This window comes from Microtus ochrogaster, assembly GCF_000317375.1.
Source record: "Microtus ochrogaster isolate Prairie Vole_2 chromosome 14 unlocalized genomic scaffold, MicOch1.0 chr14_random_3, whole genome shotgun sequence".
NCBI lineage: Eukaryota > Metazoa > Chordata > Mammalia > Rodentia > Cricetidae > Microtus > Microtus ochrogaster.
This window is the reverse complement of record NW_004949098.1, coordinates 7,012,094-7,033,225: the sequence shown is the minus strand read 5'-3', so window position 1 is coordinate 7,033,225 and position 21,132 is coordinate 7,012,094. Positions and strand designations below refer to the sequence as shown.

General features: G+C 36.1%; 1 protein-coding gene across 3 annotated transcripts in view; it reads right to left on the bottom strand.

Annotated features, from left to right (window-relative positions):
- Ctnna2 (catenin alpha 2) overlaps positions 1–21,132 on the bottom strand; it is a 1,150,887-nt gene that overhangs the window by 11,744 nt on the left and 1,118,011 nt on the right. For 2 of the 3 annotated variants that reach the window (XM_026787990.1, XM_026787991.1), the window contains exon 18: positions 13,053–13,196. The exons of the other annotated variant lie outside the window; for it this stretch is intronic. In XM_026787990.1, the coding sequence (XP_026643791.1) occupies positions 13,053–13,196 (144 nt within the window). The remainder of the gene's footprint in view (positions 1–13,052; positions 13,197–21,132) is intronic. 3 annotated transcript variants of the gene reach the window in all.

Genomic DNA, 21,132 nt, shown 5'->3' with positions numbered 1-21,132 from the left:
TTCTTTTTTTTTTTTTTTTGGTTTTTCAAGACAAGATTTTTCTGTAGCTTTGGAGCCTATCTGAGCGAGAACTAGCTCTTGTAGTAACCAGGCTTACCTTGAATATACAGAGATCCACCTGCCTCTGCCTGCCGAGTGCTGGGACTAAAGGCATGCCACCACTTGGCATGACTGTTCATCTTTAAATACACCTAACACCTATCATCTCCAGCTGAGACTAACCTTGTCTTAGTATTATTTAAGGGAGCATGATAATCTCATCAAATTACGATTCATGAATATCTTTCTACCATTATTTCCTACTGGTAGCATTTATTATATTAACCACAATGAGTAGGAAAGAGACAATAATAAGGAAAGGTGCAATTTTTTTAATCCAAAATCATTAAAAGTCAAAACTGGGAAACTGTATGCTTTAGTTAGCCTCTACTCAACAGTAACAAGGATAATTAGTGTACACTCTCCTTAATGCCCTTATCAGATCGGCACAGTCCATCAGAATTACTCTTTATAATAAACATGGTCTGAGACTTCCTCTGCTATATGCTCTGAAGTTTATTGCCTTCTGTCCTCATAAGTACTCTTGCCAGGCAGTCACTGCTGCATTCATGTCAGTTCTTTTAATTGCACTAAACGAAGTCCTCCTTATTTTTTGGTTTTGTTCCTATCAGTTTCTGTGATCTAAAGACCATTTTGGTCTGGAATTACTAAATAGAATGCTCTAAAAATAAAACATTTCAAGTTTTAAATTGTGAATTGTTGGTTCTTGGTAGCATGATAAAATCTTGCACCATTTCTTAGTAAATGAATCAAAACTTTGTCTAGTGTGTATCCAATATAATTCCATAGCTGAGCTTGATGACTATACCATAGAGAACTCATTATGCCTAAGTTTCAGATATCCACTTGGGACATCTCGTCTGTCATTAAGTAGGACTACTGTATATTAATTATCATTTTTCTCTAATATGAGTAATGATCTCCTAAATAAAATATTTAAAGCTACGTAAAATGTTAGACACATCTATAGCTATATAAGATAATTCGGTACATTAACCCAAACTTCAAATCTTTTTTCATTATAATAATGCGAATTAAGACAAAAAGAAAGTTCCATAACTCAAGTGTTCATAAGAGGCCATCAGTATAATGCATGGTTTAAAACCAAGTAATTTTAATTAAATTAGTTTTAAATTTGAGCAGTTGATCCATAGCTTTCTAGAATTGAACACACTTTTTCTGTCTACTTTTCATGGACACAGAAAAATTTCCTTCAAACATTTCCTTGATTCTAGCTTTTACACCGTGAGCTGTCACCACAACGACTTCCTCCATGTGATCACTATGTGCACCTGCCATAGGTTTGGATATGGATTTCACCTTGGCCTAGGAATACAGTTCAGTAGAGATGCAACAATAAACTCAGTTCATTTCTATATCTATTGCACTTCAGATTCTCGAGTTACCTTTCAAAGATCCTTTGGCATTTAGAGAATAATCGAATCTTTCGCAGATCTTTTCTTACTGACTTTCCCCCATCATCTTAAGCTAGTAGGAGCTCTATGAATCACTCCACCTCTACCTAAAACCCACTCCTCCCACAGACCTCTTCCTCTCAGTCAGCAGCCCTTCCCTTCTTCATACCACTTAAATGAAGCACGCTGAGTAGTGTGCTGCCTTTTGCTCTCTCTGACACAGCATCTTATTTCCCATCATCTCCTGTTCTCTCAGCTTTAATACCCTTGCTATTGGAATCCATCTCACCTACTGCCATCTGATCACTCATGTTAGCCAACTCTTCAAACATCACTGTTAGTTCTTTTTCCATACTTTGTCCTAGCCACTCTTCTTGCTTTCTGATCTTTACCCACTTCACTACTCAAACAAAAGCCAGAAGTATCCTCTCAAATGAACTCAGCCTGTCACGTCTCTCATCAGCCTCTTCCAGGGGCTCTCTACTTCAGTTCCAATCTCTATCCCAGTCAAATTAAGGGAAAATCCAAAACTTAGTGAAAACTAAACTAAAGAAGTTTCTAAATTTCAGTACACTCCCACCCTGGTGACCTCAATCTCTTTTCTTCTTTCTCTTATATTTTCCATAGTCTTGCCATCTAATCCTTACCTTAATCTTGTACAAAGTTACCCACAAACCTGCTGTTTTCCAAACACCTCCAACAGGGTCTTATTGAGTTATTGTGACATCAAAGACTTGGAAATAGAAACGGAAAGACACATATGAAACTAAAATGAAAGTGTGTAGGCTAGTATTCATTCCTTCTACCTAATACTCATTCCATGGAAGTAGAACCAAATGCATGAGTCTGTTAGAAGAGTAGAAAAGGTTCGTAATTGACGAAGTATATGAGCCAAACTACAATATACATTGATTCTATTACCTATTCCATCACCGTAATTTGAGTATATTTCAAAACCAGGCTTCTTCTTCATAAAACATTTCATAAATAAAGAATATCTACTCTATTGAGAATACTAATGTCAACAAGGTAGCAAGGGGTGGTTGCTAGGCATCATGTTAGCACCATATAAATTCTCTCAGATCTTTAAAACAAGTTCATATGATCATCCCCTTCTCTACATATGAGGAAACCAGAATAGAGAATATTTAACATTTTGTGACAGTCTTCTTTGAAGAGAGGAGCGTACTATGGAATTCTCACACTCTACTCTCTAGCACTCTGAGTGTAGTAACAGAAATCTTGTAGTTCACACACCATATGAAACATTCTACTTGCTCACAAGCATGAGTCATGTGACCAAGAAGTCATCCGGGCCCCACAATGGAAGCCAACCCATGCAAACACCAGCTTTGCCATCATGATTCATGGCTGAGTGGTGGGGACATTATCTTCAGGCTCTAATTCTCTTTCTAGCAGCCACAACTCTCCAAAAGAGCCTCTCCATAGTCAAAGCAAACTTGATTAATGACAACTTCTACTTTTTTTTTGGTTTGAAGATTTTACACATACCACTTTCCGTATACCAAAGAGTTAGGAGGAGAAATGATTTCAAATTTTTATAATTTCAAATTTCTACATAGCCTTTAATTTGTCATCTAGCAGACACTGTAAGATAAAAAAAATGACACAGTAACAACTATGGTCATTATCATCTTGTAGCACCTGACATGTGACATTTCCTAAATTCCTTCAACTACTGCTCTGCAGAAGAGACCCTCCTAAACTGTGCTCTCATTTCATAAAACATAATACTATCCATGAAGGAATCTATCTCTGTGTCATTTACTTCCTATAAAAGGTTGGGACAATCATTACTGTAAGTCTCTATTTCTTCAAGTGTAAAATGAAGTTATTAACAATGTTTTTCAAAGTTTATTATGAGGTCTGAGTAAGAAATAAAGAAGCTTAAAACATATTTTTAAAGTTTGAAGAAGTAAGTGTCTATAAATGATTATTCCATAATTTCTTCTAAATTTTGGAACAGCCAGATATCACTAGCCCAAGAAATCTGTTCAGTAACAGGTATTCCAACAGAAAACTCAAGTAACTGGCAAGATAAGGGGAAAAAAAGATTTTCCAGAGACGGTGATTCACCACCTTGGCCCTAATTGCATGGTGGCCTAGTTATAATCTCAATTTTATTCAGAAAACTTGTCTTCAGAGGATACTCTACAGAAAACATGTTTAAGGGTTGGAAAAGAGATGGACATATTCTAATAAATTGAAGGAGGTCATGCTTTCCCCGTGAGCGAACAGCTCATCCACTAATCAGCCTTTGGTGTCTTCATCACAATTCTGCTGCATTTCTTGCTCCAACCAAAAAGCTATTTGTTTGCTGCTTTGTGGATCATGTGTCCATGGCTATCATTCTAGGTCCTTACATGCAGACACTTTTCTGCCCTTATTGCTGTGTTTCGCACTAGGGCTCCCAATACAGGAAGCACACTGGGATTAGGTGTTGGTGATAGTGGGATAAGTAGCAGTCAACTCAGTGACAGTGATGGATTCTTAGTGGAGGATTCTCTTTAAACTAAATTATGAAGTTTATGCAGGAAACTAAAAATTGGTAAGTATTCTCTTTGCTGGGTTATGCAATATTAGATATCTCCCCAAATTGGCATATGTCCTGTAACCAAACTTGTTATACTTTTCCTGAATTTATCCTAATTTTTTTTTAAAAATAATTCTGACTTTAGCTTCACCATCTCATCAGTAGATGAATGAAACTTACAAGCAACCTACAAAAAGAAAGATTGTCTTTGTGTATCATGTATTTAGTAATGTACCACCGTTCCAAATGCCTCTATCTAAAAGAAGACAAAAAGGGCATATAAAGTGGTTCTCTTTAGAAGCCAGGATGCTTCCTCCTACAGTGCCTGCCAGGGCTTGGCCTAGTTTGGAAATCTCTAGTCTTGCTCTCTTGCAGTGAATGAACTTGATTGAAAATGTAGCAAAAACACCTGAGGGTTCCTTCCATCTAAAACTGGCCGTATTTTTGGTTCAACAAAGAACCTCTATGGATGGACAACATTTTGTCTGTGCTCTCTGAAAAGAGACTGAGACACACAAGAAACTTGCATAATTCACAGATTAAAGAGAACAGAATCCTCAAAAAACAGGAAATGCATAAGAGTATTGCCAAAAATTCGAGAAAAATATATCGGTTTCTGTTGAAAAAAAGTTTGAAACTTATGAGCTAAAAAACTTATTGGTGGAAAAATACTACTTTAACTTTAAGACAACAGCAACTGTTAGCCCAAGAACAAGATAAACATTAAAGGGTTGCAGGTTGATTTTAGCATGGGCAAGATGCTACATCTTACCATATTTAATATTGACATGAAAATTTTGCCAAGGCAAAATTCTTCTTTTGGATTTCCTGTGAATCTAGCCTTGATAAACTTAAATCACCTAGATATGTATTCCAAGACTTAAGGTCCTCTCATTTTTCTCCCAAGAGACAAAAAGTGGCAAGGCTACAGCTTGCTGTATCACTGCTGATACATCCTCGAGTAGTGCCTCAACTCTGAGGTTACACCTGCAAGAGTTCTCTCACTTTATTATAATTCTGAGCTGTAAAGCAAGTTCAGTGCTTCACAATAACCCCATGGATTCAAGGCTCACCTGGCACAAACTTACGTACTACAGAATTTACTGACTATAAATATCTCAAAAACAACTGCAGTAGAAATTTGAATTTCAACATGGTCATTAGCCTAATGTACTAGACATGATTGAAAAAAATAATATTTTAAGGAATGAACATAGCCTATCACTTCCCCTTTTTCCTTCCATCTTAAAAAATTATATTATCTGTCCCCACCACACCAAGATTTCAAAGTGTACAGAATGAACAAAATGCTATGGTAATTCCATTGTTTCGCAGTACTTTAAAAATCAAATAAATTACCTGTATCAGAGTGTTGAGGATAGAAGCTTGCAAGTTCTTAAATGTTATAAACACAAAACACAATGGAATTGTTTTAAACTCCTTACTTATACAAAGCAATAAATGCAAGTCATTTTTAACCCATTTAAAACTTTTTTCTCTAAATATTATCATGAAACAACTGTCTTTAGGAACGGAAAGTCCTAGATCTTTAAGTTATGGGGTATCTGTTATAACTAGGAAGGAGGTAAGGTGATGATGGGTAAACATTTCTAATGGGTTCCTAATAGTCTTTCTTTTAGCAAAGTACATTTCCATGCCCTGGGGCCAGGCTAACACTGAGGGGCCGAAAGTGAGTCTTCTTCCCTTCTACCCTCTCATTCCTTTCCTAAAAGAAGGAATACAAGAGGACCAACCTCAAAGGGTGTGTATATTCTGAGTCAAATGTCAAGAATTTTGCTGACTCCAGTACAGTCAAATATCACTGACTAGCAATGAGTAGTTGCTGTAGGCATCTAGTACAGAGAGTTCAGAGATGATGTTAAACATTCTACACTAGCAAACCATACAACCCTCACAGCAAAGGGTTTCTGGACTACTCCAGACTTTGTAAAGTGTGTGTGTGTGGGGGGGGGGGTGAAGTTCTCCTATTTAGGAGTCTCAGACTGTCTTTATATTCTAGGAGGGTCTCACCTTACCCCATGAGGTTGTCCCTTCTTTTGTTTCTAGAGTCCAAATCCATCTATATCAGGAACATTTAGAAACTGGATGCTGATCTGTATTTGCTTTTCAAAGCTCAGTTTGAGAATGGTAAAGGCAAAAATATAAGTATCACCTACTTTAGTAGCTAACTGTTGCCTCTATAGTCTCAAATGTAAAAATCAATACTTTCTCTAAGTCATTTTCTCTGATTTCAATCAATGCCTCTCCATGTGATTCCTCTAAACTCCCAATGATGCACTATCTCTGTGAAGTAGATCCCTGGACTGATTGATCAGCTCCCTGAATGTCCAAAAGTTTGACTTGAGGCAAACATGATGAAAGAGAAAAAGAGGGTATCTGCGACATCAAAAAACAAACAAACAAACAAAAAACAAAACCTGTAGCATCTCTTTGGAAAGAAGAAGTGTGGGGCATCTCTCAAGTGTCCCTTCTAACTGTCTTTGAGTACTTCCCTGGCTTTCTACACAGACTGATGGGTATAGGGTATCAGCTGTTATCCATGAAGGGAAAACAAAGAAGAAATTTAACACTCCTAATTGATTGTTGATTCAAATATATAGTTATGCAACTAAGATTTTTAATACAGACCATCATCTAGGTCATAATTTGGGAGCATAAACACATGATTATTTTCTAATTAAGATGAGAATGTTAAAGCGCACATTTTCCAAAGACTTTCACTTGAAGCCATCAAACAACGCATCAGTGCTATTCTAAAGTTCTCCTCCCCCTCCCCTGTCTCCCTTGCCCCACCCCCACCCCCAATGCTCCCAATTCACTTAGGATATCTTATCTATTTCCACTTCCCAGGAAGATCCATGCATGTCTCTCTTAGGGTCCTTTCTACCTATTTCCTCTGGGTTTGTGGACTGTAGGCTGGTTATCCTTTGCTTTATGTCTAATATCCACTTATGAATGAATAAGTACTATGTTTGACTTTCTGGGTCAGATTTATTCATAGTGCATGAACTGACTTTTTGAAGCCCATTCCCTATGAAAGAATACCTTGCTCAGACTAGATACAGGGGAGAGGGCCTTGGTCCTGTCTCAATGTGATGTGCTAGACTTTATTGGCTCGCCTTGGGAGGCCTTACCCTGTCTGAAGAGTGGACAGGGGTAGAGGGGAGAATGTGAAGGGAGCAGGAGGAGGGAGGGAGGGGGAACTGGGATTGGTATGTAAAATGAAAAAGTTTGTTTTAAATTTAAAATAAAGTAAATAAAAATACTATTCTAGAAAAAATACTTCTCTGAATTTTTCTTTCTCTCCTATTTCTTCTCAATATTCTCTTCTTCCCTCCCCATCTCACACACCCACATAAATACACATCCCTTTCACAATTTTGGAGATATAGAGCTGCTTAGTTTTGTTCTTCCTTAACTCTTCGTGTTGGGACATGACAAACAAAATATCGAAGACCATCCCTTAGATCTTTATAGCCCCACACTCTTCCTTTAAGTTCATCATTTACTACGTCCTGAGACTTACTAACCATCATCCTTATACCATTTTTCCTCATGCTTAGCCAAGGTTTAAATGGACTATTTGATGAATAGTCTTATATTACTGCTTCAGTGTGAATGTGAAATGTCCCACTCAGGCTCATGAATCAGTGGTTTAGCTGCCAGATGATAGCTTTGGGGAAATTATTAGAGTCCTAAGGGAACTGACCTAATTGATGAATTGATCCTTCGATGGAGTCATAATATGGTGACATTACTGGGAAGTGACAAACAGTAGGAAGACAGCCCTAGGTAAAAGAAAGCCCCAGGGGGGTTATCAAAGAGGCAACCTCCCTCTCTCTTAAGGCAAGCAGCCTTTGCCACAAGCTTCCACTGCCATTATCTTCTGCCTCAACCTGGGTCTTGAAACACAGGAGTCCAGTGACCATGACTGACAATCAGAAACAGCAAGCCAAAACCAGGAAGTTCACCCTGATATTGTTCTCTCAAAGCATTTTCGCTGCAGGTATGAAAACCTAATTAATAAAGTTACCTTTAACTCTCTAAATTCTTAACTCCTAATGTTTAATTTTTTTCCATCTGAAACTTCTTCCAAGAACAGAAAGATGAGTCAGTTTGTTACTTTGCAGATTTTGAAACAGAGGTGTGAAAATGAATCACCTGGTATGTGTTAAGAAGTTGGTAGTTAATTAGATATTCTAAGATCCTACACTCTATCATCTTTATTCAAAAAGACTGTTATTTAGCCCAGGTTCTTCATCTTCATAGCCTCCTCCTACCCCTATGCTGGGTTATTCATGCAGATGTTCTGGCCATTAAGAAAGAAAAAAAGAAACACTGACTGAATAGCATTCATAATAAGATACTTTCTACCCTTCTCTGGCATTTTCTGGTCCAATCAACCGAAAATGTGCATATACATGAATAGTATGTTTTTCTGATTTTCTCTTCAGAGATATTATACATTCTTCTCCCAGGGAAACTTATTTCATAGTAGTTCTATATCTGTAAAGATATATATCTATGTGTGTGTAAATTATACATATAGAAATATATGCTTTCTTTTGACTCTTTTTCCCCTTTCTACCTAGATATTCAAATAACTTTGTAGTATATTTCATTCAGAAAGATTATTGTAATGTATCATTGTTACTTGTTTCAGACACCTGTCTTCCATGATAATTTCATCTGTGTATCTGTCTACACTACATCAGACAATAGGCATCAAATTATACAGTCAGTATGTATTAATTTACAGATCTGAGTATTTCTAGAATACACTAAAAGTATGCTTGCTTGGACTTGGGTAAAGAGAAAATGTCAACTTTCTTTTGGGAAAGCAGTTCTAACATCATTACCCTCCTTTAACAATCTATAACGTCTTTGAAAAATAATTCAAGTTTCATTTGAACTTTGTATTGTACAATTAGTTCCAACAGAATTTTTCCCCCATTGGAAAACTGTTTTTGAGCACTAAACTTCAGTGTTCTCACATAGTCAAGTTTATCCTGTGAAAAAAAAAGCGATTTTCTGAGATAATAAAATCTAAAAGGTAATTTTGATGTCACATTAAGAAACTAAAAAGCATTTCACAGAATGGAGTGAGCCAAATCTTTATTTAGTTACAAAGCCCTGAGAATCTGGAAAAGGGGATAGGCTGCAGGGTTAGTTCTATTCATGGAAAGCTAGTCTGTTAGAAAGGTCAAAATAATAACTTGGATGGATATAGACAAAAAAGTGAGGTCGAGTACACACTATAAATTATCACTGAGTCTATATCACAGAGGCTTTTGTATAAGTTTTTGCTTGTCCATATGTGTAAATCAGATCTAAATCAGAAACCTCTTCGAAGTATATCAGGGGAAAGATTGACATAAGGCCATACAGTTTTACTTAGCACTTAAACTTCATCAACTCTGACTTTTCTAGGGCAGAGAATGTGACATGATTCTTTACTCTCTTTGCCTTCAAAATTCATCCTTATAACACATATTCTCATTGGCTGGTGGACATTTCCATCACCAACTAAGCCTTCTAAACCGGCTAAATGTCTCCAGAAAAATGTTTCCTTTCTATTTTCACCAATGAACCAGTTAACCTGTGGGCTAATCCCTTTCCCTTCAACTGTCTTCCACAAATGGGGCTAGGCATCGTCACATGACATTCTGTGTAACTGAGAAAATGGCTATCTAGCTTAATCTTCATTGAAAACAATTACAGTTCATTCACTGTGGGCTTCTTAAGTTGTCTAAAGAAGTAAAGTGCGCTATAAACTAAACTTATGATAAAGTCAAAAACGATTCAGGAAAAGTACAAGACTATCAATAGTGACTTGAATTCTGATGAAAAACACATCTGAATACAGGACATCCTCAAGTCCATTAATATTTCTGTGATCTTGAATACTACATCCTTATCTGCATCCTCATGTACAAAAACACAAACACACAAAAACACAAACACCAATACTACAAAGGCTATTTGCTGCTGCTGCTTCTCACAAAGCCACTCCATAACATTTTGTTCTTGGAGTTTGCTGTTCCCAAATAAACAAGTTTATGGTTTAAAGATAGTTCCTGAAATAGCAAATTTCAGAATTTTATATAACATTAGAAAATGAAGATACTTATACTGGATAATCTAAACTAGTTCCTTCACTTAGAAGATCATAGGGATATTTCTTAGTTATTTGAGCACTTACTGTGTTAATTTCCAAGTTGTCACTTGGCAAGTGATTAGAGTTGTCAAAAGTTGCACATTCATCAAGATCCAGATGAACGATCATTTTATCTCCTTTATAGCACATACTTTAGTACCTACCAACTCTCTATTCATTAATACTTATCCATGACATATTGCATATGTAACCTTGAACTTCAGAGTTTTCAATGAGATCATTTTTATTGAGCATCTAGTAGGTATGTATAATGCTTAATGTGAAACAAGTTTTCTAACCAAAAAACATAAAAATATTGAATTCCAAACCAATAATTCTTTAGAAACAGCATAGCCACTTATCATGGTACTACTTCTCTTTGTATTTCAGTTAATTCAGAACTAAGTGGGTTATAGAGAACAAGTTAACCAAATGGTGGTTACATGCCAAAGAACATGGACTATTAATATATAGTATTAACCAAAAATAGTACACCAGATGGAGGATATATTTTAGAATCTCTTTTTGAATGAACTTTTTAAGGATTGAATATATGCCCAATATAAAAAACTATATTTTCCAACTATTCAGTCCTCTTTTTCGTTCATTTTTTAAATATCATGAAAATATAGAATTTTGGGGTCTATATATTGAGACTACATCCTTTATAGGCCATATACCTACTTCATAGATAAGAAAAATAGTTGCCCAAAAGATCTGAATCATTGACTCTGGGAAAATCTAACCAGTCAATGACAGGAAGAGGATTAGTATATCAATTACAAATCTTAATTACAATTGATTTTACAATCCACCATCTCCTTTAGAGTATATGTTTGTGCATATATAAATTATAATTTTAATACATATAGAATACATTAAAAAACACTGAACACCACTATAGATGGAACATGCACATGAAAATCAACAAGTGCATGCATGACACATTCCATGATAGACTCTCAGCGTACAGCACAACCACTCTCAACTCACGAAGTTTAAAGATGATTGTGTTCCAAGAGTTTGGAAAAAATTGCCATTTCTTACCTGGCAGCTGTATGAAGGGGTTGATAAAAGACATTAACAACTTGAGCTATGAGTAGACATCACATTTTCTAGCACTGAAAAATTGCTCCTACCTGGGACTTAGGAATATAACGTTTTAATGAGAGGTAGATAAGAGATGGGGACAACCAAACATGTAGCATTCTCATGTGTATAGCAACATAAGGTTGAATGTTGGTTCCTATGGGCTAGCATAGCTCGATTATCTTTATGAGGTCTAAAACATCTAACACTGTAGTCAATCCTTTAGACTAGGCATCTAAGAGAGAAATTAATTCTAGAAACACCACCTTTATGGGTCCCAAATTCCGGGTAACAAAACAATCCAAAGCTTAATAAAACTTAAAGTTCTACAAATCTGTTAAAAGAAGTACAGATTCTGAATTAAACAGAAAACAGAGAAACTGTTAATGAGAAGTATGTCTATTTGTGGTTGTGGATATGGTTAAGCAGGAAAGCCCTGGGATCAATCCTAGGACCACATTAAACTTGGTATGATGGTTTACATCTGAACTTAGCACTCAGGAGATGGGAGATAAGAAATTCAAGGTTGTTCTCAGTTACATAACAACTTTGAGGTCGCCCTAAGATATGTAAGATGCATTTCAATAAAAAAGTAAAATAAAAAGGCTCTCCATTTTCAAACTGCCCCCATTTTTCACCACCACTGCACATAAATAAACACGTAAGACTCTATACTTTGAAAAACATAAATGACAGCCTCAATGTGTATTTTATAATACACATAATCGATACCTATATATGTCCATTTCATTCCAGAGGGTCCATGTTATGATGTTCAAAAAGAAAAGAAAGAAGGAAAAGAAAAGAAAGAAAAAAAAAACATCCTAGTACTTCCACATCCCCTAAAAGGTGTAACTGCATTCATGATCTCCTTTTGCCCCCTCAGACAAAAGCCTCCAGCTCCAGCATTGTAATAAGTACCCAAGAAAGAACAAGGAAAAAAACAAGAGAAAGGCCCACTTCATCTTGTCTCTCTAAACAGCAAGGCATGTGAAGAGCTAATCAGCAACAGAAACTCAAAGGACAGCTTTCCACACATCCTAACCACCAAGTGACCCAAGAAAAATAACAGTGTTACAACACTCAACAGCAACAATAACATACAAAAAGAGGTAGTATATTTGGTTGTGACACTTTTAAAAGATCATGCCCTAAACTTGCAAGAGTGTTAACTTTTTTCATTAAAAAAAATAGTCAATTTTGTCATTAGGAAGCATTCATTGTTTCTTTGGTTTTTTTTGTTTTGTTTTTTTTTGTTTTGTTTTTTTTTTTTTTAACCTAAGTGGAGCATGTTGAAAATACACCTTGCATTTTTACCCCCATGGTTTTAGAAGTCCTAAAAAAGTCTCAGGGCCAATGCCAGTGAAGAACATTACAAGACCCTTCAATTTTCTTTATAGACAAATAATCAGTGTATCATCCTCTTGGCTAGCTGTTTTCAGGGGATTACACAGAGATGGCTGGATAGATACATTGCACATTACACGCTTTCAGTCCCGATGGGAAGAAAGGCTGAAATGCTATGACAACACCATGTGTGCTTCTCAAGTTTGGGTGACAGTTGAAATTTATCTTTGCTCAGATTCCTAAGCCTTCTCAAAAACAAAAAGAACCTTTGCTCAAAGTTGATTAGGTAAAGAGTGTTTCAACTTGCACATGATCATTTGCCTGGAATTCTAGCCCGTCCCTACCCCCACCCCACTCTACAGAATTAATAATCACAAAGGATATTAGATTATAAAGTGAAGTTACTTACCATGGAGGAGTCACTGCTTCCACTCCCGATTGGAGCTCCCTCAGCACAGGTTGGGAGGTGGGTAGAAAGTTGACTAGCCCTGCCCCCATCTATGACATCACAATCTACCTCATAAAAGGTAGTGAAAGTGCTCTGAACTCCTGTCTGATTTCCGAGAGATACAGAAAAGAGAAAGTGAGAGAGAGAGCAAGAGAAAAAAAAATCCCATACTCTACTTGGGAGGGAATTGGGGAAGTGGAAGAGGGAAGGGGAGTTACCTAGGAGAAAGAGGTTATGAAGGAATTAGGTGTTGAAAGAGATATGTGCCGGCCTCATTGACATTAATCAGCCAGTCATTCAGACTCCTCTTTAGGTGTCCAAAAGGGACCACTGGGAGAAGAATGAAGAAGTACCCTCCCTTGCCCAGCACTATTGGGGGTAGTTATACGGGCTCAAAAGGAATGACTCCTCTATTAAAAGGATTGAACCTTGCCAAGAGAGAGAGAGCAAGGGCTATCTGTTACTCTTAAAGCCTGGAACAAAATGTGGGGATTCCAGGTGCCTTGCTTGGAGGTTCCAGTATCCTCTTATGTGAGCTTGGTCAAGGTCTTGATGACTATGCATGACTCAGTATGTGGTATAAAAGGAATACTTACCTCCTTAATGGGGAGCATTCATTGTTGTTGACACTGCAAATTTTTACTGTTGATTTGGAACCCAATGGTGGGTTGTGTGAATGGCATGATTGAAAAGATAAGCCAATAATCAATGCCCATTTCTACCTTTAGAATTCTTAAATTTTCTTGATATATGCTGTTCTGAAAGAATCTTGTTTGTCTAGTGCAGTGTTTGTAAACTTGTTTGTCATGATCCCTTGAGTTTCCATGTAAAATAGCCTGCATATCAAATATTTACATTATGATTTATAACAGTAGCAAAATTACTGTTATAAAGTACCAACAAAATATTTTTATAGTTGAGGATCACCTCAACAAGAGAAATTGTATTAAAGGGTCTTAACATGAGAAAGGGTGGGAACTACTAGTCTAGTGGAACAGATGAAAAACAAAACCACATCTTTTCCAAAAAAACTATGTTAGTAAAATTAAGATTCTAAATTATAACTTTGGCATTGCCAAAGCCTATTTGCATATGCAGATTGAATAAAATGCCAAATTGTGAATCTTTAATTTTTAATCAGTGTGGTTCAATTCCTGATTCTATTGTCCACTTAACAAATATATGTGTATTATAATAATTACAATACAAATTATGCAAACTTAGCAGGTTTGGAAGCAGTTTGAAACATGGAAGTTACTAAATTCAAATTAATGATAGATTTAACAACATCACTCCCATCCACAGCTTGAAAATAAATGTCGGAGACATTTATAGAATGTCTTTGAAGAATTCAAAATGAAACCAAAGAAAAGATATCAAGTATGTATGTAGAATGGACTTTCCTTACATTGGAGTCTCTCTGAGTTAGAGAAAGCAAAAGTTCCGTTACATGGATTTTCCTTGCTGTATTACTATATTTCCTTTTTATATAATTCTATGCATAAATTCAGATTCAGCATACAATAGCATTTATTCATGAGATCTTGAAACTAATGGCCCTATGAAGTTTCACTTTCAGTTTTACATATTGAGTCATTGATTAGTTGGCTTATCTTAGTTATTTATTTTAAATATTTGTAATGTGTCATTGGTTTTAGCTAATAAGCATTGCCTGATATTTTTCTTTGTAGAGAATACACTAGTCAATTATGGCTATTATTTTCAAAGCTGATTCTGAAATCTTAGGAACTTGATTCATCTCATGTGTTTCAAAAATTTAAAGGTCATAAAGATTAATGATGCAATTGCCTATTTTCCAATAAACATCTTTAGATTTTTGGCTACACAATAAAGAAGTTATAATTCTGCACCATTAAAATAAAAGAACACAAATTGAGTTAAGTAGTTGATAAATATGGAAACAGAGCATGCTGAACTTGGACCAAACTCTTTAAGTATTTCTTAATGTAGGCTTATTTATAATTGGAAATGAAAACAATTTCAGGAACCCAATGCAAAACTAGGCTGCATCAAAAAGATGCACAATAACACACTGTGCTGACATTTCATGTGAATTTGGTGGGACTGATTGGGAAAATGCCTGTAGTGGTGATATTAGTTAGAACAAGATAACTCAATGACGCTGAATGCAAGCCAAAGGCCTAGTTCCTTGACAATGTCCATACACAGTCTGTTCAACTTCAACTGAAATTTTGTTGCGTGCTTTTTCCAAGATATTGAAACAAATGGATGAGGAATATCTTCAAGATAAGACATGAAGTATGTTTAAGGTCAGGCAGAATTTCCTGTCATCATAGCTACTGTGTCCATCTGACCAAGGACATATAGAGAAGCTTTTAAATTCTTTGCATTAATGAATCCAACATAATTGCTAATACAGAAGACTGAAAAGAGACCACTGGAATGATAGGGGTACTTTAAAATAATGATCTGCAGATGCCTTTATAAACTAAATGAACATGAAAAACATGGCCAGGCCAGGACCACACAACTTGACTACAGTGTTATTAAAGAAGAAAAGTGACTCAAGAAGAGAAGTCTTAATAAACAATCATAGGGGCATGTTTGAATCAGAAGTACCTAGATAAAGGCATAATTGTTTGGTTTGTTTGTATTGTTGTACTATCTTATCTATAGAAATAAGAGCAGAACAGAATAGATACTTCTTTAAAGATGACCCTGACTGACACCTTTCCAAGATAGTCACTCACAGTTGCAAAACAGATTTGCCAAAGAAAATGCATGAATGAGGTTAAAACACAGGTCATAGAGCTTTGACAGAATTTCTAACTCCAATTCTAGTCAACTTCCCTATCAGCAAAGCATCTGAATTGATGAAGGTATTCAGAGAAAAGTAATAAGACAACATATAGTATTGATAATGAGAGGAGTGATTAGCAGTCTCAATTAAAAAAGCTTGCCTTCTAGAAGATAGGATTAAGATGAAAGATTTAAAATGCATGTATTACCCAAAAAGAAAGTGGTTGCTCAAAATTAGGGTAAGATGATGTGTTCTGGAAGCAGTTCAGGAAATCTGAAATAAGAAAACTCCATATTGCCCATCCAGAAGCCTTTCCTATTTATAAGACCATAATGTGTCACATATATCTCTTCTAAGGGCTGTGATCAAAGTCCTATTTGTAAAACATTTAAGTTAGGCTGGAGAAAGCACTTGACAAAATCATCTATAGGGACAAAATGTAGACAAAAGGAAGTGAAACACACTTTCGTTTTCAGAATTCAGTGAACCAAGAAAAAAATAAAGACAGAAGTAGCCATCAGAAGGTACCCTTCCATCCTAGCAGAGAATCTTGAACATCCCAGCAAGCTGAGAAACTATGTAGAAAAAGAGATGGGATACATAGTCTAATAAAAAAAAACACAACAAACAGAAAATATCCTCCATGGTAATTACTTGCTAGTGAAGACTAAGAAGCTTCGAATGACTTGAGTCAACTCATACTGCTTGCTGTATTTTCACATAGTATACCTGTGCGAGGGTCAATGGATGCTGAATTCAAGAAATCAGAAGCTATCTGATGTGGGTGAGAAATGAAAGAAATTCCTTGATTGTTAGTCTGCCACTGGAAATTAGGCTTACCCCAACACATGTTTTGTATGAAAGCTATCCCATACCTAGGTTCCCATATTTCACTAACCATGGTCACAGAGCTCATCAGAACCTAAGAAACCCTCCATCTAAAATGAGGCATTCTGGTAGAACTTTTACACTAAATCATGAGAACAGTTGCATAAACACTGATACTACTTAGAAAACTAATCTTTTCAGAACTCCAAAAGATCTAGTCCTGAAAAGAGCCCATCCTGTCAGCTTTGCTGTGTCTTGGGCTTTTTGCGTAATGGAAAAATATACACAAAAAAAACCAACAATGGAATCCCCAGATCATCTTTAGTATATGATTTAATATTGAGTTTCTTAGTTTTATCTACTTGATATTTATATCAAGTTTTATACTTCATCTGTTTCTTTCAGTATTGTTCCTTCAGCATAGAAGTTTTGCTGGGGGCAATTCAGAGTAGAAATGGGGGGAAAATCACTATACATTAGCAAACAAAGTATTGATTAGTTATAAACCGATTATAAGTAACTGTTTCAAACACTGATGAATCTTATTGGAAAACCAGAAAGCCAAGACTGTATTTCTATGCACTTTACTCAGTGAATACCTTGACCTCCAAAAATTATTTGGTTTATGGTCAGGAAGCAATAACACATGAAACTGCTCTTATATATTCACAATTGTAAAAAGGTTTCCTTTGCAATGCTTATCTAAGCATTATTTTAAATACTTCTTGTACTGGACACCAAACACGAGGGCCCTGAGCTTGCCGGGCAAATGCTCTACCACTGAGCTAAATCCTCAAGTCCTATTTAAAAGTATTGCTTTAAAAATATACAATAATGAAGATTTTGAAGTAGAACTTTAAAAAAAAGCTACTACCTGTAAAACAGTCCTCAGGATTAGAACATTCCTTACATTAACATTTTATAAGAAAGTATGGCTTCCGTAAGTTTGTCTAGGTTCCACAGATATTGCAAAATATAGCCGATTATCTCCCCCTCATTTAGCTAACTCCCATGTATACATTTTCTGAGTTTTTATAAGATATTATTGTTAATCGGTTGCTAAATAATTTTCAGGATATCAGCTGGATTCTAAAGCATTCGCTGATAATAGATTAAGGTGTTAATTATTTGTTTTGCTTTTCCTGAGAGGCTCTCACGACTTGAAAAGTGTTAGAGACTGAAAGGAATAAGTGGTGATGCTGAGAAATCTGGAACCAATACATTCTGTTTAAAGCCATTAGCCATTTCTAGTCCTATAAACAAGGTCTTTGTAATAATTGCTTTTAATTGTCAACTTGATAGGATCAAGAATAATGTTGGAGTTGGACCTCTGGTCATGTCACTGGCAGATTCCTCGATATTTGTTAAATGCCCATAGCAAGATCCATTTTAACTACATATAGGACCATTTTCAGGGCAGGGCATCCAGTATGGCATAACTGGAAAAAGTGAACAAAATCACCATTTGTCCTCTCTGCTTTCCTAGTATTGTGTACACTGTGATCAACTTAGTCAATCTCCCATTGCCTTGATTTCCCCAACATGATGGTCTGTACTCTTGATCTGTGATGTATTAAATCTTTTGAACCTTAAACCGCTCTTCGCCATGGTATTTCATTCCACTAACAGAAAATTAAACTAATACAGTCCTCAAAGTAAACTAAAAATAACTAGTCAGTCCTATACAAGTTTAAGTAATGCCACCAAATGAATCTGGTGAAATCAAATATAGCTCAATCATAAGCGTGTTATTTGTCTCATGTTCTGGCTTTCCCATAGAGAGTGTCTTCTTTTCAAGTGAGTGCATTAAAACATAGGTTTTTGTATGTATAACATAATTCACTAATATCACTGACACTGGTTTCACTCTATCCATGAGCAATTTCTTTCAATAACAGTACAGTGGTTTGAATGAAAAAAAAAATCTCTAATAGTATTCGGATGCTTTGTCCACAGTTGGAAGCAATGTATTGAGAATTTGTGGAACCTTTAGAAGGTAGAACTTGTTAGCAGTATTACATTACTTATTGGTGGGAGTTTTGAGGGTTTGTCACAGCACCCCACTTCCTATTCTTCCTTCCCACTTCCTACTGCTGTGCCTTCCTCAACATTAGACTCTCTCCCTTATGTTGCTTTCGGTTATGGTATTTTATTTTTTTGTTTTTTCGAGACAGGGTTTCTCTGTGGCTTTGGAGCCTGTCCTGGCACTAGCTCTGTAGACCAGGCTGGTCTCGAACTCACAGAGATCCGCCTGCCTCTGCCTCCCGAGTGCTGGGATTAAAGGCGTGCGCCACCATCGCCCGGCTCGGTTATGGTATTTTATTACAGCAACAGAGAAACAAATGAAAACAAATAAAGCCTATTGGTAATCTAAGAACTCCAGTCACAGAGTATATAACTGAAGAGCCTTGTCATGTAGAGTAAATCAGTGTCCCATCATCTTTATAGCAAAGGGCTGCTTGAATTTAGACTGGCACTATATCAAGGTAACTAACACCCCAGATGCCTATAACACCCAACACCTAAGGAAAATTTTTAAATTTTTGATTCCCTGGTTTTTCAAACGTATAAGTTTGATCAGGTTATATGCCATGTTTATGCCGTGGAGAGAATGACTTTTTGCTGGAAAAAAAAAGTAACAGTTATTTTTGTCCTAGACAATTTGTGAAAAAAAATCAATACCTTAAATGCACTGGTACAAAACAGAATGGAGAAATCAGAATGTAAGTACACACTGAAGTTTTGCCATCCTAATAGATCAGAGGTGAGGCTTTAGGGAGAAAGTCTACATCATGTGAAAGCTCATATTACCAACAAAATGTATACTAAGAATTGTTTCCATTTTGTAGTTGATAAATGCCTATTTGATTTTCTTAGTGCTGCACAGTACATGCTACCCAATATAGATTTATTATCTGGAATTTATGCTATCTTACTCTCTATAAATATATACATGACACAGTTTGTAGATCAAGGAAGGTAAGTCCTTTAAACTTGAATACTTAATGACCCACTGGTTAGAAAATCAGAATAAAATTCTTCTAAATTGCCATGAATTTCTTAAATGCATATAAGCATACAAATGTGCTTTAATTCCAGGTGGAAATAGCTAGCAATTTAGGTTTCCCCCCCCATTACTGCTATGATTTGATCACTGGAGATAATCAAAAATCGACTATAGCTAGAATCAGAAGATACTTTAAAAACTCCAAAATAGGAGATACTTAATGCATAAGTCTGCACAGTTGGATGTAATGGTTGTCCCACAGACTATTTCATTCTGTTACAAAATACTACAAAAATGCAGACTTGCTCAAATAAAATGTTGCCCTGATCAACTAGTTATACATACGTATTTATATATGTATTATGAATGTATTTATATGACATTACACATTTTCTTTTTAATAAGCTGCTTTATATTAGATTATATATACCTGCCATTGGACTCTTTCATACTGAGGGAAGAAAAAGTTAATATGAAGTATATGTGGTTTTTTGGTACATATAAATGTGTATCGTTACTTACATGCTATAGTCAGGATGGACTTGAAATTTAAAGTATTTTATAGAACATTATTCATCACTCACTATGAATATTCACCTTCATCTTGTATCTGAATTTGCTAAATGCATAAGGTAAAATATGCACGAGAAGAATGACTTTCAACTGGGCTAGTGAGATGGTCATCCGGTAAACATGCTCAGCACACAAGTCTGATGAGCTGAGTTCGATCCCCAGAACCCACTTACAGGTTGAAGAAGGGAACTGATGCCACAAAATTGACCTCTCACTTCCATACCATTGCTATAGCATATACAGGCACCACCATACCATACACAGTAATGAATATCTTTTCATTGTTTCCTTATTCAGTATACTGAGTGTAGCTCTCAGACGTGATCAGAGAAGTTTCCTTTGTGGTTAACACAGAATCTCACAACTGATCAAAGAGCCAAGAAAAAATATCCATGGAGTGCTCAGCCACAAATGAGACATGGATGTCACCACCTTCTCCCAAGGATCAGAAAGCATCTTGGAAGTGAAACTGTGTCTTATGCACACAGTGGGACCACTGCATTCATGTACTCACTGTTGTGGCTGCCTGCACAAGCCCTACACAAGAGAAAGTCAATCACAACAGTTCCAGCCTAGAAGGCTGAGTAACTATTGATATGTACTGCCTTCTGAGGAAGGGAGGATTTGTCTTCTTTAGGGGAGTTCTGGTAGGTTAACTACACTCCAGTGAATGGCCCCATAACCATGCATTTATGTGTAGTACAAGGTGGATTAAGTGGGGTACTTAGAAGAAAGAGAAAGACAAATATATAGAAAGATAAGTACAGACAGACAGACAGAAAATAAAAAGAAAGAGAGAAGGAAGGAAGGATGGAAGGAAGGAAGGAAAGAAGGAAGGAAGGAAGGAAGGA